Raw genomic sequence first — 22628 nt, forward strand, 5'->3', positions numbered from 1 at the left:
ATCAACTAAAACTCATACACAGATAAAAGAAAAAAAAAGTTAAGTCAACTCTACAGGCCAGATAAACTGTGAACCAGAGGGATAAATAGAAGAAGATAAAAAAGATCAAATGAAAGAGATAAGAAGAATGATGATCATAATTTTAGTTTCAGTTCAGTTCTCAGTTATCAGTTTTGTGAGTAATATTAGAGGTATGCTTTAATACTATGTTGCCATAAACTCTACGGTCACTGTGTGTATTTGTAAATAAGGACACTTGCTTTCAGCAACATGTTCTTTTAATGAGAGCAGCTCGCAGATGCCCTTCCACTCAGCCATACAGAGAAACTGTGTGTGTGTGTGTGTGTGTGTGTGTGTGCATGTGTGTAGAAAGCCCCATGCTGTGGAAGTGACTGCCCAAGGGTTTATTTTACAAGGCAAAACAACATTAACTGCTGTGCTTAAATGCAGCAGTAGGTGTGATAATAAACACACAAACGCATGCATGCATGCACGCACACACACACACACACACACACACACACACACACACACACACACACACACACGCACACACACACACACATACTTAAGTGCTCCTCAAGATGAAAACTGAAATTAAAGGCTATGCTTTTAATTTATGACTTGCTTTCAGAGCACTTCATATTACTGAAACAGCACTTCTTAAGGTTACTAATGACCTATTGTTAACTGCAGACAGAGATAACTATTTGATTGTAGTTCTTTCAGATTTAAGTGCTACCGTTGATACTTTCGATTATAGTATTCTCTTACATTGCTTACAGACCTGGGTAGGAATCAAGGGCAAGGCTCTTAGCATGCTACATTTATACCTCTCCAACAGAACTTTTTCTCTTCCTCTGGGTAACTCTACATCCTCAACGGCTAAGCTGAAATGTGGTGTCCCTCAAGGCTCCATTCTTGGTCCCCTTCTGTTTTCTATATAATAATGCCTCTTGGCCAGGTTGTTCAAAGTCATGCTGTACCATTTGTATGCCAACAACACTCATTTATACATGCCGTTAAAACCCATAGACCCTAGCAGCTTAGCAAATCTCACAACTTGCCTTTTTGATATTAAATCTTGGATGTCCCAAAACATCCTTAAATTTAACGATAATAAGTCTGAGGTAATTCTGTTTAGTCTCCTTTATTCACCAGCTCTGTTGGTGCTAATCTTTGCTGTCTGTCAAATAACATTAAGCAGGCTGAAAGGCGTTTACAGGTACTATTCAATGCTAACCTCTGTTTTGATGATCAAGTCAAAAATGTTGTTCAGTCTTGTTTCTTGCAGCTCATGACAATCTCTAAAATTAGGTCATTTTTTATCAATTGCTGATTTACAAAATGTTGTACAGTGGCATGGAAAGTTTTCACACATGTGATCAAAATTTCTGTTACTATGAATAGTGGAATATTGACCTGATTTCCAAAAGGCATAAAGTTAAAGATGAAACATTTCTTTAATATTCTAAGCAAGACAACCTTTTTTTATTTCCGTCTTTTACACTTTCAAAATAACAAAAAAGGAAAAGGGCCCAAAACTAAAAGTTTAGGTACCCTACATTGTCAATACTTAGTAACACCCCTTTTGGCAAGTATCAAAGCTTGTAAATGCTTTTTTGAAGCCAGCAGAGTGTTTCAGTTCTTGTTTTGGGGATTTTCACCTATTCTTCCTGTCAAAAGGCTTGTAGTTCCTTGAGGTTCTTGGGCCGTCTTGTATCCACTGCTCTTTTGAGGTCTATCCACTGAGTTTCGATGATGTTTAGGTCAGGGGACTGTGAGGGCCTTGGCAAAACTTTCAGCTTGCACCTCTTGAGTTAGTATATTGTGGATTTTTAAGTGTATTTAGGATCATTATACTGTTTTAGAAGCCATCCTGTTATCATCCTTTTTTACAGACGATGTGATGTTTGCTCCCAGAACTTGCTTCTATTTATTTGAATCAATTCTTCCCTCTACCAGTGAAATAATCCCTGTGCCACTGGCGGCACCACAAGCCTAAAAAATGATTGATCCACCCCCTTGCTTGACAGTTGGAGAGGTGATCTCCTCATGAAATTCTGCACTGTTTTCTCCGAACATACCTTTGCTCAATGCAGTCAAAACGTTCAATTTTAACTCCATCAGTCCACAGCACTTGTTTCCAAAATGCATCAGACTTGTTCAGATGTTCCTTTGCAAATGTCTGCAACTGCATTTTGTGGTGAGAATGCAGGAAAGGTTTTCTACTGATGACTCTTCCATGAAGATCATATTTGTGGAGGTCTCACTGCACAGAAGAACGATGCACCACCACTCCAGAGTGTGCTAAATCTTCCTAGAGGTCTTTTGCACTCAAATGGGGGTTTTAATTTGCCTTTCAAGCAATCTTAGCAGTTTTCTCGAAAAAGGTTTCTTAGTCTTACAGACCTGAACTTGACCACCGTTCCTGTTAACTGCCATTTCTTAATACATTGCAAACCGAGGAAACAGCTACCTGAAAACACTGCTATCTTCTTATAGTCTTGACCTGCTTTGTGGTCATCAATTGTTTCATTTTCAGAGTCCAAGTGGATGCTTAGTGGAGCCCATGGCTGCTGATTTTTTGGGACAGGGTTGAGGAGTCAGAATATTTATAAAGCTTTGAAATTTGTATGACCTGGCCTTTCCTAACAATAATTGTAACAACAAGCTCATCAAGGTCTGAGACCTTGGTAAAAGTTATCCAAGAGCTCAAATCTCTTGGGGTGCCCAAACTTTTGTAGGGTGATCCTTTCCTTTTTTTTCACTGTAAAATTGTACAAAACAAAATATTAGACTAATCTTGCTAAAAATGTTGAAAAGAATGTCTCATCTTTATGTTTATGCCTTTTGGAGATCAGTTCATCGTCTACTCACTTGCCAAAACTTTTTAATGACGCTGTACATGCTTTTATATATTCACGGTTTGTTTATTGCAACGCGCTTTATCGGGTATCAGCCTAGGCTCCCTCCACTGTCTCCAGTTAATACAAAATGCTGCTGCTCGACTCATTCTGGGTAGAGGCATGACCACATTACCCCTGTGCATGCTTCCCTACACTGGCTCCCTGTTAGATTTCGTATTGATTTTAAAATTTTATTGTTAACTTTTAAGGTGTTGAATAGCCTCGCTCCTAAATACGTCTCTGATTTATTGACCTGGTATGTGACAAAGGAGAGAGGTGCAAAACACAGTGGTTTTTAAGGGTTAAAATGTCTGTGGGGAGAGCACAATGGGTGACCACTGTATGTATTTAGGAGATGGAAAGTGATGTTTTGTTTTTTTCTTTTGAGAAACGGAACTGGTTGACTTCAATGACCTATTTCTTATATTATCGATAAAATGTCTGTGAGGGATACAGATATGAAGGGATATAGATACAGTATTGTATATTCTGATGTTTACCGTTCTTGGTATTTAAACAAGTACAGCACTTATGCCGTCAGTGTACAATCTCCTCAAGAGCTGTATATTAAAGGTCAGTGCATGCAGGGAAAGGCAGCCCGCAGGTCCTGTGAAACCCACAGCAGATGTTGGCAGCACGGGGTTCGTTTTCCAAAGCTACAAGTGGTCATGGGCGGTGACGTTGTAATATGGGACCATGGTGTGCTCGGCACATGAACGAAGCCCCCACATGAATCCCAAATAGCTCCTTGGCAAGAGTCTATAAATCGTAGCTGTTGTCTTGAAAACATTGAAACATTAAAAGGAATCTTTTACAGAGAATGTTAGTCTAGACTCAGATATTATTTGATGAAGTCTGACAGGAACTGGTGATTGGGTATGGGAGCAGAAGCAAAAATGTATGAAAGGGCATGTGGTTGTGCTACAAAAAGCAAAATAAGCAAGCCGGTACAATCTCAAAAAACACGGGCTTGTGCAGACCCCTCCTGGCATGATAAAAATAGTTCTCTTTGTATGTGTGATATTGAAAGAGGAAGTGTTATAATGTTTATCAGTCACCCTGAATTCCTGAATCTACACCCACAACTTTTTATCTGTTTTGGGTCGAGAGTCAAAATATATATTTTAGTGTTGTCATGATACCAAAGTTATGACTTTGATATGATACCTGACTAAATATGAAATGGAACCTGAAAGGGTACCATAAGCCTGCCTTCATTAATTGTCATTTTGAAATATAATTTGACTAAATAGAAAACTAGAAAATGTGCTCAGTAGAGCGTAGACCCCCGCCAAGGAAATGTATTGAGTGATTTGTGTTCAGTCTACTTAAGTGCACTACTGTAATGCGCAGGCTAATAATCCTGGGTTTGACAGTGGTATCAATCTTCTCATCTAAATCTTGGTAAGACAGCAAAAAAGATTGTTTCCCAAAATGTCAAACTTTTATTTTAACAACAAAACAACTCTCAACATTGGTTAAGAGTAAGAGCAACATCTTGCTTTGACAATACCCGTGCTGATCTCCAGTGACTTGAACCCGCATTGATATGTATGAGCGTGTGTGACACTCGTGATGAGGGCTTAAAGACACAGCAGCAACTGTAGATGATAGGATAATGAAGGAGCTGATACACCTTCAATAAACAGCCGAGAGATGTGAGATGAGACAGCGAGCCAGAGAGAGAGAAGAGAGGCATGATACCCTTCTCGGCTGCTCTCCACTGGGATGATGGCAGCTCCTGCAGAGACACCAAGCTGCCGAGGAGTTTGTGCATGTATGTATGTGTGTATACACAGGTCTCTGAAGATGTAACAGATGGGGGGATCTACTGTAGTGATTCTGTGAGGTCACATTGGTGACGATATCAGTAACACGCGCACAGGCACACACACACACAGAAACAGACAACAGACTGCAAAGAAGTGCACGGATGCACACTCAGACAAACACACATACACACACTGCCGCAGCAGTGATGGAAGAGGGATAATCAGAATGAAGAAACTGTTCAATAAAGTTGTTTTGTTTTGAATGTGCTCTGTCACCAGCTGCCAACTGTTTACAGATTTGTCAGTGTGTGTGAGAGGAGCATCTGGCAATAAGGAGAACATTTCCTGCTGTGGGGGAAAAAAAAAAAAAAAAAAAAACAGGAAAAGGACAGACAGAAGACCGCCTTATAGCTCATTACATACTGGTTGCCAAAAGCAGAGCTACACAAGTAGCCTGATGGAATCACACTTAAACCTTTCATTCATGCCTCTGTATTGGTAGATAAAGTGTGTTTGTGAATGGTTTGTATTCATTTACTCAACTATTGTGTGGCTGTGCCAAATAATTTTTCATTACTTAAGCTTTTGTTTTAAATACGAGGTAATGGTGAAGAATATAATGAAAGAAATCCTACCACACCCAAGTCTGTTCTGCTTTCTACTGATTTATTCCAGTGTTTACTATTCCATAAATTGAGACCTAAAACCTCCCTCCACAAGATTATTGTTATTTTACTCTGTTTTATGATCAATGTGCAGAATGATTTAAGTGCAGAGTTTGACGCTCGAAATATGTTTTCACATTCAGCTGTTGTATGAGAAATGTTTCTCTGTTCTTACCTTAATCTGAGTTTAAAATGAGCAGATATGAGCATGATTTTGCAAATTCACAACTAATGTGGAAGCTAATCATGGTCCATTATGCCACTTACACAAGTGTAATTTGGAAACCTGACGCCTCCATTGCAAATACAGTACAATAAGAAAGGACTTTCCAGTGAAGAGGGAGACTCTTGTGTACAGCAGTTAAACTTTTGAAACAAAAATAATTGTATATTTACAGAGTCTGAATTTTTAAGTGAAGGAGAAGGAGTAAGTGTGTCTCTAAAAATCTGTAAGTAAGTTATCAAACTTTTTGGCGGAAAAACCATATCAGACAAATTATTATTTAAAACACAGCCTCTTTATACAGTAATTCTTAAAACATGTTAGGAGTGGATCTTTGAAACAAACATTAACTTTTACTTCAAAAACTTACTACAAATACTGTACACAGGTAGAAACGGTGTACAGTTCATGCTTATTTACATAATCCCTGTGTGGTACATTCTTCTTCATTCTTCCTCTGTGTGTGTGTGTGTGTGTGTGTGTGTGTGTGTGTGTGTGTGTGTGTGTGTGCGTGCACACAAAAGGCCTTTACAGAAAGCCAACACAGCAAGTGGATGTATATTTGTAACCGATTGTGTAATGTATATGAATGTTATTGTATGTCATTGAAAAACTGTCTTTGAGTAAATGTGTGTGTGTGTGTGTGTGTGTGTGTGTGTGTGTGTGTGTGTAAGTGTATCTGTATAGAGGTGGTGTAATGTCTTTGTTCTACAGCACTTAAGCAGACAACACCAGATGGTGGGCCAAAAAGAGACAACGAAAGAGGGGGAGGAGAAGGTAGACAATATCCTTCCATCATTTCATCATCATCTTTCGTCTGTTTCCTCTCCATAAACACAAACAAGCTGGCATGAACCTTCAGATCAAATCACAAAAAAACCAAAACAAAACTGTAGTCACGCCACTGTTTAAACTCTGTTAAAAGATAGCATAAAATTTACTGGAACCGTGCATAAGATTTGTATAAATAACATTTGCATAAATCGTTAATCATAAACTCATTACAAAAATATTAAAAAACGATGAGAGTTACAGCCATTCCCATCTTAATCCTATGTATTTCCCCCTTTATGTTGAGAACAAGTGGCTGCCCTAAGGGATGGACTTTGAGTAAATAGGGGTCTTGTTCACGTGAGGGTGAAGGTCAATTAAAAAAACTTTCTGCACACGGCTGTCCTCTGCAGCAGTGACAGACATTGTAGAACTTGTAAAAACATTCCAGGTAGTGAGGTGTGAGGATACGACGAGGCTTATGCTTGATTTTGAGGTGTGAAAACACAAAAACAGTGGGAAATTCATTGCTTCTATGCACTCCCTGTTTTGCACTGTCAGCCAAGGAAAGTGTCTCCCACAAAAATTAACAAAAAAGCACAGAAAGCATCCTTCAAATGCAACAGCTTATGATAGTAAACTACAGTGACGGATACATATCATTAAAAAATTACAATTGAAAGCTTCAACACAGGGGCTCAATTTAAAAGGTGAATGACAACAATGTCAGTCCCTTCCACAAACGACCCATATGACTGTTACAAATGAGTGATGAGACAGTTTTTTTGATCTGCCATTGCTCTGGTCAAGGTTTGGTAATGTTTTGGCAACAAAAACGGCATGGTTAAAGTTAGCAAAAGATTGTGGTGATGGTTAGAAAACAAAATTGACTGTTGGTCACTTTGTATGTCTAATGTCACATGCCAACCTCCTGCCTACGAGCCTTTGGGTGGTATAACACTACCTCTGCCTTTTTGCAAGAGAGGACAGTCATTATCTGCATGACCACAGGCTCCTTGTCAGGAAAAAAAAATACAAAACATAAGCTGTATGTACATGTGCATATATATACAGTATATGCACTGTATTTTCCAACAAGGCAAATGCCCCTGGACTTGTGATAAACTGAACTGTTTAGAACACTTTTGCTGCCAACACATTCCTCATCTCCATTTTACCCTCACCTCCTACCCTGTTTGGTCCTTCTGAACAGCTATTCATTATCACACTATTCTTTTTTCTTTGATGCTAAGAAAAATAATTGATCAATATCATGGAAAATAATTTATCTGATTCTTCACTATGCTTCAAGGGATGAAGCGAGGTAACAAAGCAAGGAGAACAGAGTTGATGAAAAGAAAGATGAGGAAAAAAGTTTAATAGGCCCATAGAGAGAGGCAGACATAGAGACAAGTTTGTTGATTGAAATACCGTACATAGAAAGTGCAAAATGTTAGACAGTGTCAACCTCTCCCTCTCACTCTTATTCTCTCACTCACTCTCACTCTCTCTCTCACACACACACACACACACACACACACACACACACACACACACACACACACACACACACACACACACACACACACACACACACACACACACCAAAGTCACTCAGGACAGCTGTTTGAAATGAAAAGGAATTGTGGCAGTGATATGAAGAGGTTTGTACAATATTTAATCTTCTTGATTTTATCACAAAACACCAAGGTCAGAGTGGATCCCATGTTCATTTTCCTGTTTGTATGTCCACATCTTCCTCAGTCTGTACATCATCATACTAAACATCCATCCAAACACACACATACTCATCTACCTAGAATGAAGGATTCAAGGGGAGCTAAGCTCGCCAGTGAGAAACTGCAGCTTGCCCATGTAATTAATCAGTACTCACTCTAAACTTTAGTGAAAAGTCAAAACCTGCATTTTCATCAGCATTCTTCACTTACAGGTTATAGGGCTGGAGCCCCATCAGTCTGTCTTTCTACCTGAATTCAGGATAGAAGAACTAAAGGCCTTATGGGTCTGCATTAACACGGCCAAGCTAAAAACCCCTGTCCATTTAAAATTGTTCATTTTTTAAAAATATAATAGAACAGGACATATCAGCTTTCTGAAGTTGGTCTAAGCAATGAGCATTCAAAGGCTCGGAACATGCAATATGTTTCATTAACACTATAAAATATATTTCAGGCCATGCATGAGTGCGCACACACACATAAACACAAACACACACACACACAGAGAGTACACACACAGAGTATGCAATTGCATGCATTCATCCATAAACACATGTACCTACACACAAACACCAGCAGCGTACTTCAAATGTAAGTTGGTTTAAGCATCTCTCCAAATATACAAAGAGAACTCAGAAAACAATACTTTTCCTATGGGAGACATTTTGGTGTGTAGTTTTGTATGCAGAAGAACAAACAGTTCTTTTCTTGCTTTGAACAAGTGAGTGCGCCTGAGTGAGCCTGTGTATGAAAAATCCTGGACCAAGGAGAGGTGACCGGGAGAGTGATGTTTAGTGCCAATGTGGTCAAGTTTTATGCCAACCAGTTCGAGTTTGCCCAGTTTCAGTAAAGCTGTCAAGACACCGTGACGTGGTATGTGTTTCATTAAAAGGAGCCAGAACAGTCCCATCAATGAGTTACCTGTCACTCTGTAAATTTCATGTTTACAGCTTTTAGTTTTTTTATAAAACATCAGTTTGAACAGGAGGCAGACCAGATCTAAAGGGAAACGATGCAGCTTTTGTTTGCTGTGTAACAGTATGGTTGTAGAGAAGTAGAAGGAGTAATGCTGTAGTGGAGAGGTTTCTATGGGACACATGTAAAAGGGTGGCAAGTGAATATGTATATGGATAAACTCTGGACTAGATACAACACTCCAAATTATCCTAAATGTTAACACATGTAAACACTCCAGCACATTGCTCCCTTTCCTGTCTGCAGAAACAGAATTTCCTATGGGGCTTGGGGTCACATGGATGTGTGCATGTAGAACTTCCTGGCAACCTTTGAGGAAACATCAGTCGACAAGAGCGGACAGAGACACAGAGGGAAAAGAGACACAAAAGGCATCGTAAAAGCAGAACAAGATACAGTGAGAGATGGAAAACATGACGTGATGGGCGGAGAGGAGACAGAAGAAAATTGGGCCAAATAAAAAATGGTGATTTTATAAGACGTCTTGTTATTCCCTTTGTGCTAGTGCGGATGTGTGTGCAGCAAAACAAGTGAAACCTCAAATATGTCTGGAAAAATGAAAGTCATCACCAAGACAGCTAAGATGACAGTGATGATATGACAGAAAATTACCTTAGAGAACAAAGACTTTCAGGGAAAAGGATGGCTAAAGAGCTACATATTAACTGTACAAGTCTGAAAGCAAATGGGAAAGAAGAAAATGTAATAAGGCAGAGCAAACAGCAACAGGCTACAAGACTGTCATAAAATAACAAGAAATTCGGAAAGAAAATATTATTTGCACCTATAGTTGGAAAACATACAGAGCTATAATTAAAATCAGTGCATGCAAAGTAGTTGATCATGCAGTCAAATTAAAGAAAAAAGCATGGAAAAATAGAACAAAGATGAATCAAAGAAGAGTTTATTAATCAAAACAGTGTTGAAATTCAGCAGAAACAATTTGGCAAGATAGACCAGCACAAAATATTATGAATATCAATAGCTTTACAATGTGTTCATTCGATTCAATCAGAATGGAGTTCTATAAAACACGGTATTACATGATTACTTAGTAAGTTTAAAGTGAGAATATTATTGTACAGAGAAGTGTATCTTTCAGATAATTCAGAAAAGCCTTCATTGACATTTGAGGTTAATGTCTATAAACAGAAGTCTTCCTATAGGCTGCTGAGCTGTGCGTCACCCAGGCAAGCCTGTTGATTGGACCAAAAATTGTAAAATTAGAGGTAGTGGAAATGTGAAATTGAAAACCGATGATGTAGTTGTGTGGCTGCCTGTCTTTCTGGCTGCCCTGATAGAAATATGAGTAAGAGACCATTTTCCTTATAACTGGCCACTGAGCTACCACTCAAACAGAAAATGTTGTTTCATTGGCTGACAAGACAGCACTGTGACTGGTTCTTACCATCTCTCTGGGCAGGAACATGTCTTCCTGCCGTAGGACCACTAGGCACACACTCTCTCCCTGCCGCGTGCTGCGTAGCATGCACACCAACTCCTCTTGTCCCACACCTGTGATATCCACACCGTTTACCTGCACACACACACACACACACACACACACACACACACACACACACACACACACACACACACACACACACACACAAAAACCACATACAAACACAAATACCCAGTCAAAACACCACCACTTCAGTCTATTTCTAATGTTTCTTTCAAGCATCACATTTTTTTGTATTGTAATAACTTGCAAAATGCTGGATTAGATTGATGATGATAACGAATACATAAGTCTAATATCAGCTGCCCTGTACCTCAAGTATGCGGTCTCCAGACTGCAGGCGTCCGTCTTTGACAGCGGCTCCACGTGGTAGAATGTTTTTTACTAGAATGGGACCAGGACCATGGACTGAAGAGTCTCTCGTTACTACAGTAAAACCAAGACCTTCTGAGCCTAGACACACATACAAAGATACACAAACACATACAAATAACTGTGAATCCAGAGATGAGGTAGAATGTGCAAGCATAAACAAATACACCTAGGCCGATATCAACACACAAAATATCCTGTATAGCTGTTTACTCCCTGCCTCCATACTTGTCAACCACAGGCTGTGAAAGCAAATATCTATCCATCCTCTCTCTCTCTCTTTCAGAAAGACACACAGACACACACACACAGACACAGACACACACAGACACAGACACAGACACAGACACACACACACACACACACACACACACACACACACACACACACACACACACACACACGCACACACACGCGCGCACACACAAACAACCTAAACTACTCCTGAAATTTTTAACAGTGTTGTTGACTCTGCTCCTGACTACATTCTTTAAGTGTGATAATTCAAAGCCCAAGGACATTGTGTGTGTGTGTGTGCCATTTTAAACCCTTTAGCTATAGCTGCTGCTACAGTATCTGCAGGTGTGAAGGTTTTAAAAATGGGTTCAGGTGCAGGGCAGAGGGGAGTAAAAGAAAATGAGGAAGTGACGAGGAAGAGGTAAAAGAGGAATGAGTATAACAGTGGAAATGAGGAGTGAATGTTCTGGAAAGAGGGGTGATGAAGATTAAAATAGTAATCACTGAAAAACAGGTGCACATACACAAATAGGTGTCTGAAAGCCTGCACACATCATACACATGCACACGTGTACAAAAAGGCCACACACCGACAGAGAGACTGGTTGTGTGTTTTATAGACCTCATTTAGTCTGGTCTCTTTAGCAGAGCCAAGTCAGCACTTTGGTCCAGTATGAATTCATATCAGCAGAAATGAACAGATCAATAAAGACCTAATAGACCCTGAAGAGAGGGAATCAGGAAGATGGAGAGAGGAAGGGTGACAGGAAGGAGAGTCAGCTAGAGAACAGGGAAAGGAAGATTTATAGAAATAAGCACAATGCTGGGCGAACAGCAAGAGACATAAAGCAGGTCAATTATATACATTCATAAAATGACAAATAAACAGGGCTAATAATGTAAATTCAAAAACTGACAAAAATTAGCATAGAAATACATAAAGAAATACATAAAGATAAAAAGAGCAAATGTTACTACAAACTCTTTTAGTTTTACCTCTAAAACCAAAGTGCTGATCTGATACACACACACACACACACACACACACACACACACACACACACACACACACACACACACACACACACACACACACACACACACACGGCATGCCAATTTACAGCATTAACATTATGGCAGGGTATCTTTTTCTCAATCCAAAATGGCTACAGAAAAGTCACCATTTGCACACAAAGACAAAATATATAATATTATATATATAATTCATATCTTTCTTTTGAAGATAACTGAACTTTTGAATGTGTGTAATTTACAGTAAGTGTTGATTACAAAAAAAAGTTCTTTCACACCTCAAAATCTCAACGAAAGGTGCGTAGGATCAAAAATTCATAACAATAGAACAAACGGGAAAAATCTGCCTTGAGTTCCCTAGAATATATAAGTCTTGAAAATGAAAATAATTAATTCAGAGGACTAGAAAACTAAGGAACTGTATCAAAAGATCAAATATAAGAGGTGTGACTTTTCTGAAATATTTCCACTCATCAGTAAAGTAACATTTAAGGAACAATGCTGATCTAAGACCTCTCTAAAGAGTAGCCAGACTCTGTGTGGTGCGAATTGGGCTCTGAAGCCAGATGTTCCTTACCTTTCTTTAAGTCAATCCTCAGTCTTCGTCCTCCTCTCTTATTGGCCACCAAGCTGGAGAAGGCAGGACTTTTCTTAAGAAGAGGGCTCTCGCTCCTCCCTTTGGGGGTCTAGGTGAGGAAAGTACAGCATTCAAGTCATTTTTACAGAACTAAACTGCATAAAAAAAAATATATAAGGCTACAACAGAGGATGTCCACAGCAGTTTCACCCTTTAAATAAGTCATTTGCATATTTGAATTGTCATAGTTTGTCATTGTACTTGATTCATTTCTAATGATCACTCTGGGAACTGTAGAGTTTAGCTCATCTCTTCATAAGACATAAAAAACAGAATGAGGTGACATTTGTTAAAGCAGACTAATAGCCTATTACACAAAAGTGACCACCTACATATGAGTCATTGCCAATGTCATCCACTTCTTAACCATTACTTATAAAATTTCAAATGTTAAATGTAGACTGGAGTATTTTCTGTTGTTATTTTTCGGTGTGCAGAACTCTCTAAAACATGCTTTTCCTTTGTTAGAGTGGGCATTGTGCCGAGATTGATGATGAAAAATGTATCAACATTGACCTGAGAAACTGACTGTTTAAAAATTACCCAAACACAAATTATTAAAAGTGAAAGGAAGTATCACATAAGCTCAATGTACTTGGACAGTACAGTTTGTATGTATGGAAGCACCGGGAACAAACAAATCATGTAGAGCCCTGCCAAATGTTTATTAAACAGTGCTCCCACATCTGCACTACAAAATCACAGAAAAACACTTATATAAATAAAAAATAAAAAATAAAAATAAGATGATAATCAGCTGTTGCTAAGTAACTGTGACCTCTATGCCATCTGTTTTTCAAATGTCAGCCATGTCACCATGGTGATGCTGATGCCATAGTTACATGTGTTTGAATAACGAAGACTTTATGGTTCTAGCAAAGACACAAGAACAAATTAAAAATAATACCGTTTGTATAGACTAAACGTATCCTGTCAGAATTCAGAAGTCATAAATCAGGCACAAAATAAAAATAGAATAAAAATACATTATTTGTATGGTGTAGAAAGACTGAGAGCAATTACCATGGGAAATATTTTGAACACAAAGTTTAAAATCATGGCATTTGATATCTTCAAATAATTAAAATTTCAGTTTATGAACACCCCCAAGAAGATATAAAGGAAGGCTGGAGTAGGCATTTAGGCTTGTATGTTCTGTAAGAAACTTGTGCAGCCAGCAGTTATTTAGGACAAAAGCACTGAAGGCAAAGAAGCAGAACTTAGAACTCAACTACTGTTGTAGCAAATTAAATAAATGTTAAAGTGATTTCACATCCATATTGAGCTTTAAAACCCCTAACTTATTGCGACCATCTTTGTACTGTGTATACATTAAATGAGATTAAAGAACTTTTTTTAGGAAGTTCACAAGTCAAAATGTCTCTGAGTAATCCAAGTTAATCTGTTGATTTGGAGCAGAGCATCTTACACTGACAGCAGCTTCCAGAGTGGCAGCTTCCTCTGCCAATCGTGTAGTTGGATTCTCAGAGGGCTTAAACACCGGTTTGGCTTTGACAGGCGGAGGTGGCTCTTTGGTCTTGGTGATTCGGGGGCTGTTGTCAGGACCAGCACTGTTGCCAAACAGCTGACCAATCAGACTCTTCTCAAAGCGTTCTCTGTTGGAGGAGGGAACTACTTCCAAGCGGACAATTGGGGAACGCATTGCCTGACGAAACACTTCCTGGGCTCTGGGAGGGTGAGGGGGAGAGGGATGAAGTGAAAAAGAGACAGAGAGACAGACAGAGCTGGGTGATTGGTGCAGAGTAAGAGAGGAAACAGCAGGGAAAAAGTTTTGTTCAACGAGTAGGTGGAGTTTTAAGTGGCGTATGTGTACTCCATACTCATTTACCGCTAAAACTAATCATGCCATTAATTACAGTTACATACAGTGCATAGTTATCAATCTCTGACAAGCAAAGATATTATCAATGACTTTATTAACTCAATTAGGAGAAATATAATTAAAAAAAGGATACTGGTATAAATCTGATTACAAATGACAAATTAAAGAGTTCCAGTTAATTGCTAATGATTTTAAACTTTGATGTTCGTTTTCAAGAATTGCACAACACCATAGCATATTTTAGGCTTATTTATATTAACTAAACTGATTTTAAGTGATTATCATTTCTAAGACAGATGAGTATAACTAATAAACGTTTTCCAGGCAGTTTTTTCTTTTCAATTAATCATCTGATTATATAGTCTCTTAAATGTCAGAAATAGTAAAAACTGCTTATCAGAAGTCATACAAACCTACGTTGATCTCTTAAATGCGCTTGTTTATTTGACAAGTCATAAATGAGTTATAATCCCATTTAAATTTTAGAATAATATGATAAAACCTCTTTGTATTTGAGAGGAAAGAACCCAGCTGACTACTTCATCTGACCCAAGTTAGCCTGGTGATAAAACTGAGTTGTGATTGGTTTGTGGTTGGTTTTTTCAGGAGTCATGTTACACTGGGTTTTGTTGCATTGCGACTCAAGTGCCTGTGTAAGTTAGGGAGTGATGTCTGTTGTAATAAAAATGTTTGTAATGTTGTTTTGTTGTCTGGCTAGATGATGTGTTTTGTTAAGTATATGAAACAGTGTAAGCCTTGTGAGCAAGAGACATTTGAGAGAAATCTGATGAGAAAGTGACAGCAAAACACACCAATATCCAGGCTAAATAAAACACTAATGTTTGAGTTTTCTACAACTAGTCTTGTATAAATCAACAAAATTATGCATCGATTTGGTTGTAGCAAATAAACACATATGTAAGACTGAGATGTGTGCCATTGTCATTTGTTAACTGTAGTTCACTATTATCTAAGTTATATAATTATATTATATAAAATTATTTTAATCTGTATACATAGGCCTATTTTTATCTATTTGTGAATAGTTATATCTGGTGGCTCACCTTGTTTGTGTCTGTTTTTATCTTCACTGAGCTAAGGACAACACAAAACAGGAGATGTAACACAGAACCATGACACCTGTACAGCAGGCCATTATAATCTTGTGATCTATAAAAAAAGATAATTTTGTAGAAAATTAGTTTATATCAGATTATGATAAGTAAATTAGAGAGACCATTGTGTCAGGAGTGATTGGCACACACCATCATTCACCTCAAATAACCGACAGAGAAAATCCAGTTTATTTAAATTTTATTGGATTACACTCCTATTGTTTCCCGCCTAGATTATTATTACATGTAATGATCATAATGTTCCCGTAACTAGAAACTATGTTTAGAAAGACGTGTATGAGGAATATGCACATTTTAATATATCAGATATGCAATAATAGTATTTTAAAATTTGACATTAAAATAAGAGAATGATTTATGGACATAAATCTAATGATAAAATGGCATTGTGGGAAATTTTCCCTCTTAATCAATCAATCAATCAATCACTTAATCACCAGAGGAAGAGGAATCACCAGACCAAATTTGTAGTATATGTACTGTGCATTTACAACCGACTGAATTTTCATCATATCCACCATGTATTATATAGTTAGTCATTGAGCCTTTTTTAGACTAACCAATTTGAAGTATAAAGAAATGTAACCCTTATACTTGCCAAGCTTTATAGAGTAATGAGCAACCCACTAATATTTTTCTGCATCTAAGAGCCAACTTCTGTTAACGACGCACTAAGTAAGAATGACTTCTAAGAAAGTGTTTGGGGATGGGTGGTAGTCTCTTCTTCAGTCTTCTCAGACAGGATTTGCCGTTAAAAACCGTTAAACACCCTAGGCAGTCCAAGTAAGTGCTTGTTTCACACCTTGTTGAAGAACACTTGAATTTATTTTCATTGTATTAAGATCACAATAAAGTACAATGAAACTAGATGTGAAACCTGTGTGTGCTGATGTGTGTATTGAGACCATTGTGCACAGATGATATCATTATTGTTCCTGATTAGACAATGTGTGCAGGCACATTTGTGTAAAAAAAGATATTCTAATCAAGCAGGCTTCTTCAATACAGCTGCCAATCTGAAACAATGGCAGTGTAAGTGCTTGTGTGTTTGTGTGTGGTCATAGCACTCACAGGAACTATCACTCAGTGGACTATCAGTGGCCTACTTACACATAATTCACTGGACCAAGCTACATATCTCAATACACCTGCCATGACAGAACAATACTGGCAAGAGTGTATGTCTGTGTGTGTGTCTGTGTCTGTCTGTGTGTGTGTGTGTGTGTGTGTGTGTGTGTGTGTGTGTGTGTGTGTGTGTGTGTGTGTGTGTGTGTCTGTGTGTGTCTGTCTGTCTGTGTCTGTCAGTGTGTGTGTGTGTGTGTGTGTGTGTGTGTGTGTGTGTGTGTGTGTGTGTGTGTGTGTGTGTGTGTGTGTGTGTGTGGTGTACTTTTACTGTTCTTATATCCCGGTGGGGACTTTAACCTGAATGCAAACTAACCCATGGGGCATCACCATGGTGACAAAAATTGAGGTCCCTGCGGGTAGAGACTGCTTTTTGAGGGTTTATAATTGGTTTCAGGGTTAAGGTAGATTTAGGTTTATGTTGGGGTCAGGAATTTATTTGTGCTGGTTAAGGTTAGGGTAAGGGGCTAGGGAATGCATTATGTCAATGAGTGTCCCCACGGTGACAGTGGAACAAGTCTGCATGTGTGAGTGTGTGTACGTGTGTGTGTGAACTGTTTGTGAGAGGGTGAATATACACCTGTTTTTGAACAATAGTTGCAAACCCCTCCGCTGATAATCCCTTTACCTACAGTACAGCATAAAATACTTCACATATAATCTTATTACCACACTGAATACTGGACAAGGACTGTTGTGTAGACTATATAGACATCAAAATGTGTGGTAATCATTATAACATCCACATCAGTCCTTGTAATCTGTGGCAATCGTTTTTACAGGTGTAGCTTTTGTCATTTTAATGCTCTGTAATCATGTTACATCCCTAAATACTCTGATGTTAATGCACTTTGTTTCAGGTGCTTCAATGCTACAGTAGGAAAACTCTACTGAGAAACATCTGGTCTCAAATGAATCTAGAACTCATTTTTCTTTAGAGACATGAGATGGGACATGCAGACACACAAAGGCCAGCTCTAACAGACACACACACAGATGAATTTGGAAGCAATGCTCTCCAAACACATGCCAAGTGTCTCTGTGATGGCAGTACAACATGGATATCAGCCCTCTGACAAGGTAAAGGTAAACAAGACACACAGAAAGACGGACAACAGGGAAAAGTAAGAAAAGACAGGCCAGGCCCGACTCCAACAGGTTTTCGGCATGAAAACAACTCCTAGTGTACACACTTAGACCTTGTTTAGCACAATGTTTTGCAGCTACTGAACTCATCTCAGAGGTATTTTTTGAACTCCTAGGCCCAGCACAGACAGTGTTGCACTCACTGGCTAAATGTCTTGTCCATGAGGTCGGTGTTGTTGATCTTGACGATGCACTCGTCCTCTTGAAACAGGCCCTCCTTTCTTGAGCGACTCTCCTCCTCCACTCCACGAATGTACAGACCGAGAGACCTGAAAGCAAGCAAGGAGAGAAAGATGGGTTTCAAGTTGCATAAATTCTTGGTCATGTTGCCATCGTTTCTACGGCTTGTAGAAGAAACATGTATGCATACACGAGAACACACTTGTGACAGTGTGTGCCCCAGAAGACTGATTATCCATATGGTTTATTTAGACACGGCTATGTCCCTAACTGTCTGTCATTGCTATAACCCCTAACTGTCTGTCATTGTCCTGTTGGGGATTTCTATTTGCTTATAGGAACCACCATTAAGTGATAAAAGCAATGTGGGGGCAGAGTGGTCACAATAACATTAGGAGATAACAAGACAGAGAGGTAGAGAAACACAGTAAACATCACAGAAAAGTACCAACACATACACACACACAGACAAGATAAAAAGGTAATCAGAACTATAGTTAACATGTGATAAACAGACACTTACACGCAGACAGTAAGATGGTGGGATAGACTGAAAAACAACTTCAGTATCCTCAGTCCATAACTTTTACCATTTCCTCACCAAAACACAGCTTAACAAAGCAGAAATGATGACAGTAACACTCAAAAGCTCCAAAAGGATGAAAGTAGGTTAAGAGGTTAAAGAGATTATGGTAAATGGTGGAAAGAGATAGAGGAGGTGTTCAGGAAAGGCGGGGAGGGGGGGCATATAAAAATGGAAAAGAAAGAGAAAAGAGAACAGAGAGAGAAAGAGAGAGGACCTTGAGAAGGAGACTGGTAGGGTCAGGTGAGTCATGAGAACAGCCATAAAAACTCATCCTGCTTTACTTTAGGAAATCCCCCAGCCAATGTCTGACTGTCACACATCCAAATAAAAGCCCTGCATAGCTGTGCAATTTTTCTTCCTTTTTCCATTGTATGTTTCTGTGTGTGTGTGTGTGTGTGTGTGTGTGTGTGTGTGTGTGTGTGTGTGTCTGTGTACATGTCTTTATGTGGTTGTGTGGACCTATTTCCTTTTGAAACCAGCGTTTCAAGGACATTTTGGCTGGTCCTCACAACTTCAAAGGGATGTTTGATGGTTAAGAGTTGTTTAGGGTTAAGGTTGGAATTAGGTTCAGGTTAGAGTTAGGCAGTTATTCGTGATAGCTAAGGGAAGGGGCTTGTGTAGATGGGTATCTGTTGTTTTTGTGTGCATAAATCTATGTGACTGAGTGTGTGAATGCATTTTTGTATGTCTGCGTGCACACAACTCACCGTCCACTGAGTGATGAGCAGTAGGGTACCACATGGATTCCCAGGGGACTGTCTTCTCCCAGGATCTCCACTGTTCTGGTCAGGCTACACACACATACACACCACAAAAATCAAATCAGTGCAAAAAAAGCAGTATCTCTAATGTTAGTATACTAAAATACAACACAGGTACAAGTTCTGTCACGCTAACAGCTTTGACATAGCGCAACCAATAAAATAAATGACACAAATTCCCAGGTTTATCAAGGAATCTTACAGGATAATGTCAGGGTGGCTGTCCGCCAGCTGACGCTTAGTAGAGGTTGCATGACCCTAAACAACTATAGAATTACTTAAATCAAAGAAAATCTGCTTTTTGGAGAGGCCCAGACAGCTAAAGAGAATCGTTGACACCAGACAACCTAAGAATATGTCTGACCTGAAGCAGTTCTGTAAGGTAGAACGGTCCAAAATTCCTCCTGAACATTGTGTAGGTCTGATCCACAGCTACTGGAAGTTCTTGTTTAAGGTTTTGGCTGCCAAAGGGTTCACTTTTTTTTTTCAACCAGCACTGTGGATATTTAATGGGTGTGTTCAATAAAGACAGAGAGATTACAATTGTTTGTATTATTTGTGTTGTTAAGGACCTTTATTTTCTTAATCCCACATAATATTAAGCATTTCCAAGTCCTTTTGGAACCATCTAACCCCATGCTGTTTCCCCTTTTTAGTGTTTCTGCTTCCAGGGATACTCTGTATAATGATCAACTATTCAGGGACAAATCTGTGACACAAGATATCATTACATGGAAAACACAAAATAAAGACATGCATTTGACATAAAAACATCTGATCAATCCTTTGTTGTACACATAACCACAAAACATAAAACATGACAGAGACTAATAGGGGAACTAAAAAAAGGTTAAGACAGTTAAGACAGGGAGAGACAAAAAGGCTCAATCACAGAATGTAGGAAAGTTCTCACATACAAACACCTGTGGTACAACACAAATACAGCAACCAGAATAAAAACAGTATTGTAAATGTGTGTCTCCTGAGGTTAAGTTAGAAAACTACTATCCTAGATTGATACATCCCTTTTCCATGGATGCATTCACTCTGCTAAAAACATTTTTTTGTCAAGGACTTAATCCATGTCTGTGAACCCAGCCCTTAGGGACACTCTATTCAAAGTCAACAAAACTACTGACTGCTCTGTGTGCGTGTGCGTGTTTGTCAAACTTTTTTGTGCCATTCATCTCTATGGGTTTCTTCCTCTCTTTGAATCTCTCAATGCCACTGTCTAGTTTGGATTATTCAAGTGAGTGTCTGCTTTACATTCTGTCTGTGTTTTAATGTGTCTTTGTTTGTTTGATTAGTTTATCTATCGGAGCACAGCCATTAATCCTCCTCTGACCTTCTCTCTGCTCTCTCTGTGTGTGCATTTTTTCTGAGTTTGTCTGAACTTAGTTTTGTGCTCTTTAGTTCTACCCTCCTTTCTCTCTCTGCCTCTAACTCTGTTTGCTCGTTTTTTCTCCCTCCCTCTGTAGACCATCTATCCCTAAACCTCCATGAACTGATAGTAGTGCAGATGCTGATAAATTCCAGAGAGAGGGTGGCTGAAGATGGTGGGTGGCAACAGGGGAGAGATGCAAAGTGCAAAAACAATTTCTTCCTCTGTCTCTGTCTCTCTCTCTCTCTCTCTCTCTCTCTCTCTCTCTCCATCTCAAACACACACATACAAAGCTGATGCTGCCTCATTGCCACTCAGCAAATGTGAGTTAATCCAGACAGTAGAAACAAGGGACTGCAAGAGGGGGGAAGAGAGATGAAGGCAAGGACTGAGGGGAGAAGGATGGACAGGGGAGAGTGAAAGGAAGGTAGGGAGTGAGAAAGAGGGGAGAAGCAGATGGGGAAGAGAAAGGAAGAGGTTATTAGTAGAGAGGAAAGGAAAAAGGGAGAAAGGAATGAAGGTGGTGGAGAGGTTAAAAAATGGAGTTGAGGGAAAAACAAGACTAAAAAATTGTGTGCCATTTCTAAAGTACATACTACTTCTGAGCCGTTTTGAGTATGTCCTGTGTTTACACTGGAAAAGTGACTTACAGTTTACTCAAAAAATGCAAAGCATACTAAAAACACTGTTCTTCTGCTATGCAATACACATAGGAAATGGGAGAGATCTCAGTTACAAATAAATAAATAATTATATAAATAAATAAATTGATTGTAAATGGGGTTGAAAAAGCTCCAGGAACACCTCAGAAAACAAAACAAATTGACAAAACATTTTGCCTTCCTTTTGTGATGTTTAAATGGCAGTGGCCATGTGAAGTTGTAGTTTGATTGACATCCAGTGGCACTATACAGACTCTCATGCTGAAGAGAGTCCTGAGCTTGAAGGTGATGCTCTCAATTTACTGGTCAATCTACAAACTGGGATGACCCTCTCTAGGCGGACCTCTCCTTGCAGGACCCTGGTGGGCAGAGAGCGGCGTGCCCTGGCTTCCACCCAGTTTGGTTTTGTTGTATTTTTTTGTCTATACATTGATTTCCTTTTTAATTATGTAAAATAATTTTTGTTTAAGTTACAACTCCGTGTGGTCTCCCTTCCTTCGTCCAGCCTTGAACCACGTTGTGACAAACCCTCATCCATGGTCATGAGCTTTGATTAATCAAAGTAGTAAGTTGAGGAGGTTCTGGCATCTGATTAGGATACTTTCTGGACGCCTCCCTATGAAGGTGTTCCTGGCAAGTGAGCAGACCTACAGTCCTGCAACCTGGACCTGACTAAGTGGTGGAATATGAATAGAGAGATGGAATATATGTAAAAATGCTCGAAGATTAATATAGTGTATATATGCCTACGGATCCTGGAGAATTTACTGAGGCGGTCTTTAAACTAAATTCTTATGTCAGCCCACGAACATGTTCACAACAACAAAGTAAACATGCTGATATTTATCAGGTTTAATGTTTACAATTTTAACCATCTTAGTTTAGCTTGATAGCATGCTAACATTTGCTGATTAGCACTAGACACAAGGTACAGATTAGGCTGACAGAATTTTGGACATAAAAATATTGAACAAATTGAATTCTTTACCTTATAATTGTGCAAGAGAAAAAGTC

General features: G+C 39.0%; 1 protein-coding gene across 10 annotated transcripts in view; it reads right to left on the reverse strand.

Annotated features, from left to right (window-relative positions):
* The window catches only part of pard3bb (par-3 family cell polarity regulator beta b), a 219763-nt gene that overhangs the window by 115455 nt on the left and 81680 nt on the right, over positions 1–22628 (reverse strand). For all 10 annotated transcript variants that reach the window (XM_040147956.1, XM_040147955.1, XM_040147954.1 and 7 more), the window contains 6 exons: positions 19518–19601; positions 18188–18313; positions 14227–14485; positions 12738–12846; positions 10833–10972; positions 10463–10591 (listed from right to left, as the gene is read on the reverse strand). In XM_040147956.1, the coding sequence (XP_040003890.1) occupies positions 10463–10591; positions 10833–10972; positions 12738–12846; positions 14227–14485; positions 18188–18313; positions 19518–19601 (847 nt within the window). The remainder of the gene's footprint in view (positions 1–10462; positions 10592–10832; positions 10973–12737; positions 12847–14226; positions 14486–18187; positions 18314–19517; positions 19602–22628) is intronic.

Source organism: Xiphias gladius, chromosome 16, assembly GCF_016859285.1.
Source record: "Xiphias gladius isolate SHS-SW01 ecotype Sanya breed wild chromosome 16, ASM1685928v1, whole genome shotgun sequence".
Classification (NCBI taxonomy): Eukaryota; Metazoa; Chordata; class Actinopteri; order Istiophoriformes; family Xiphiidae; genus Xiphias; species Xiphias gladius.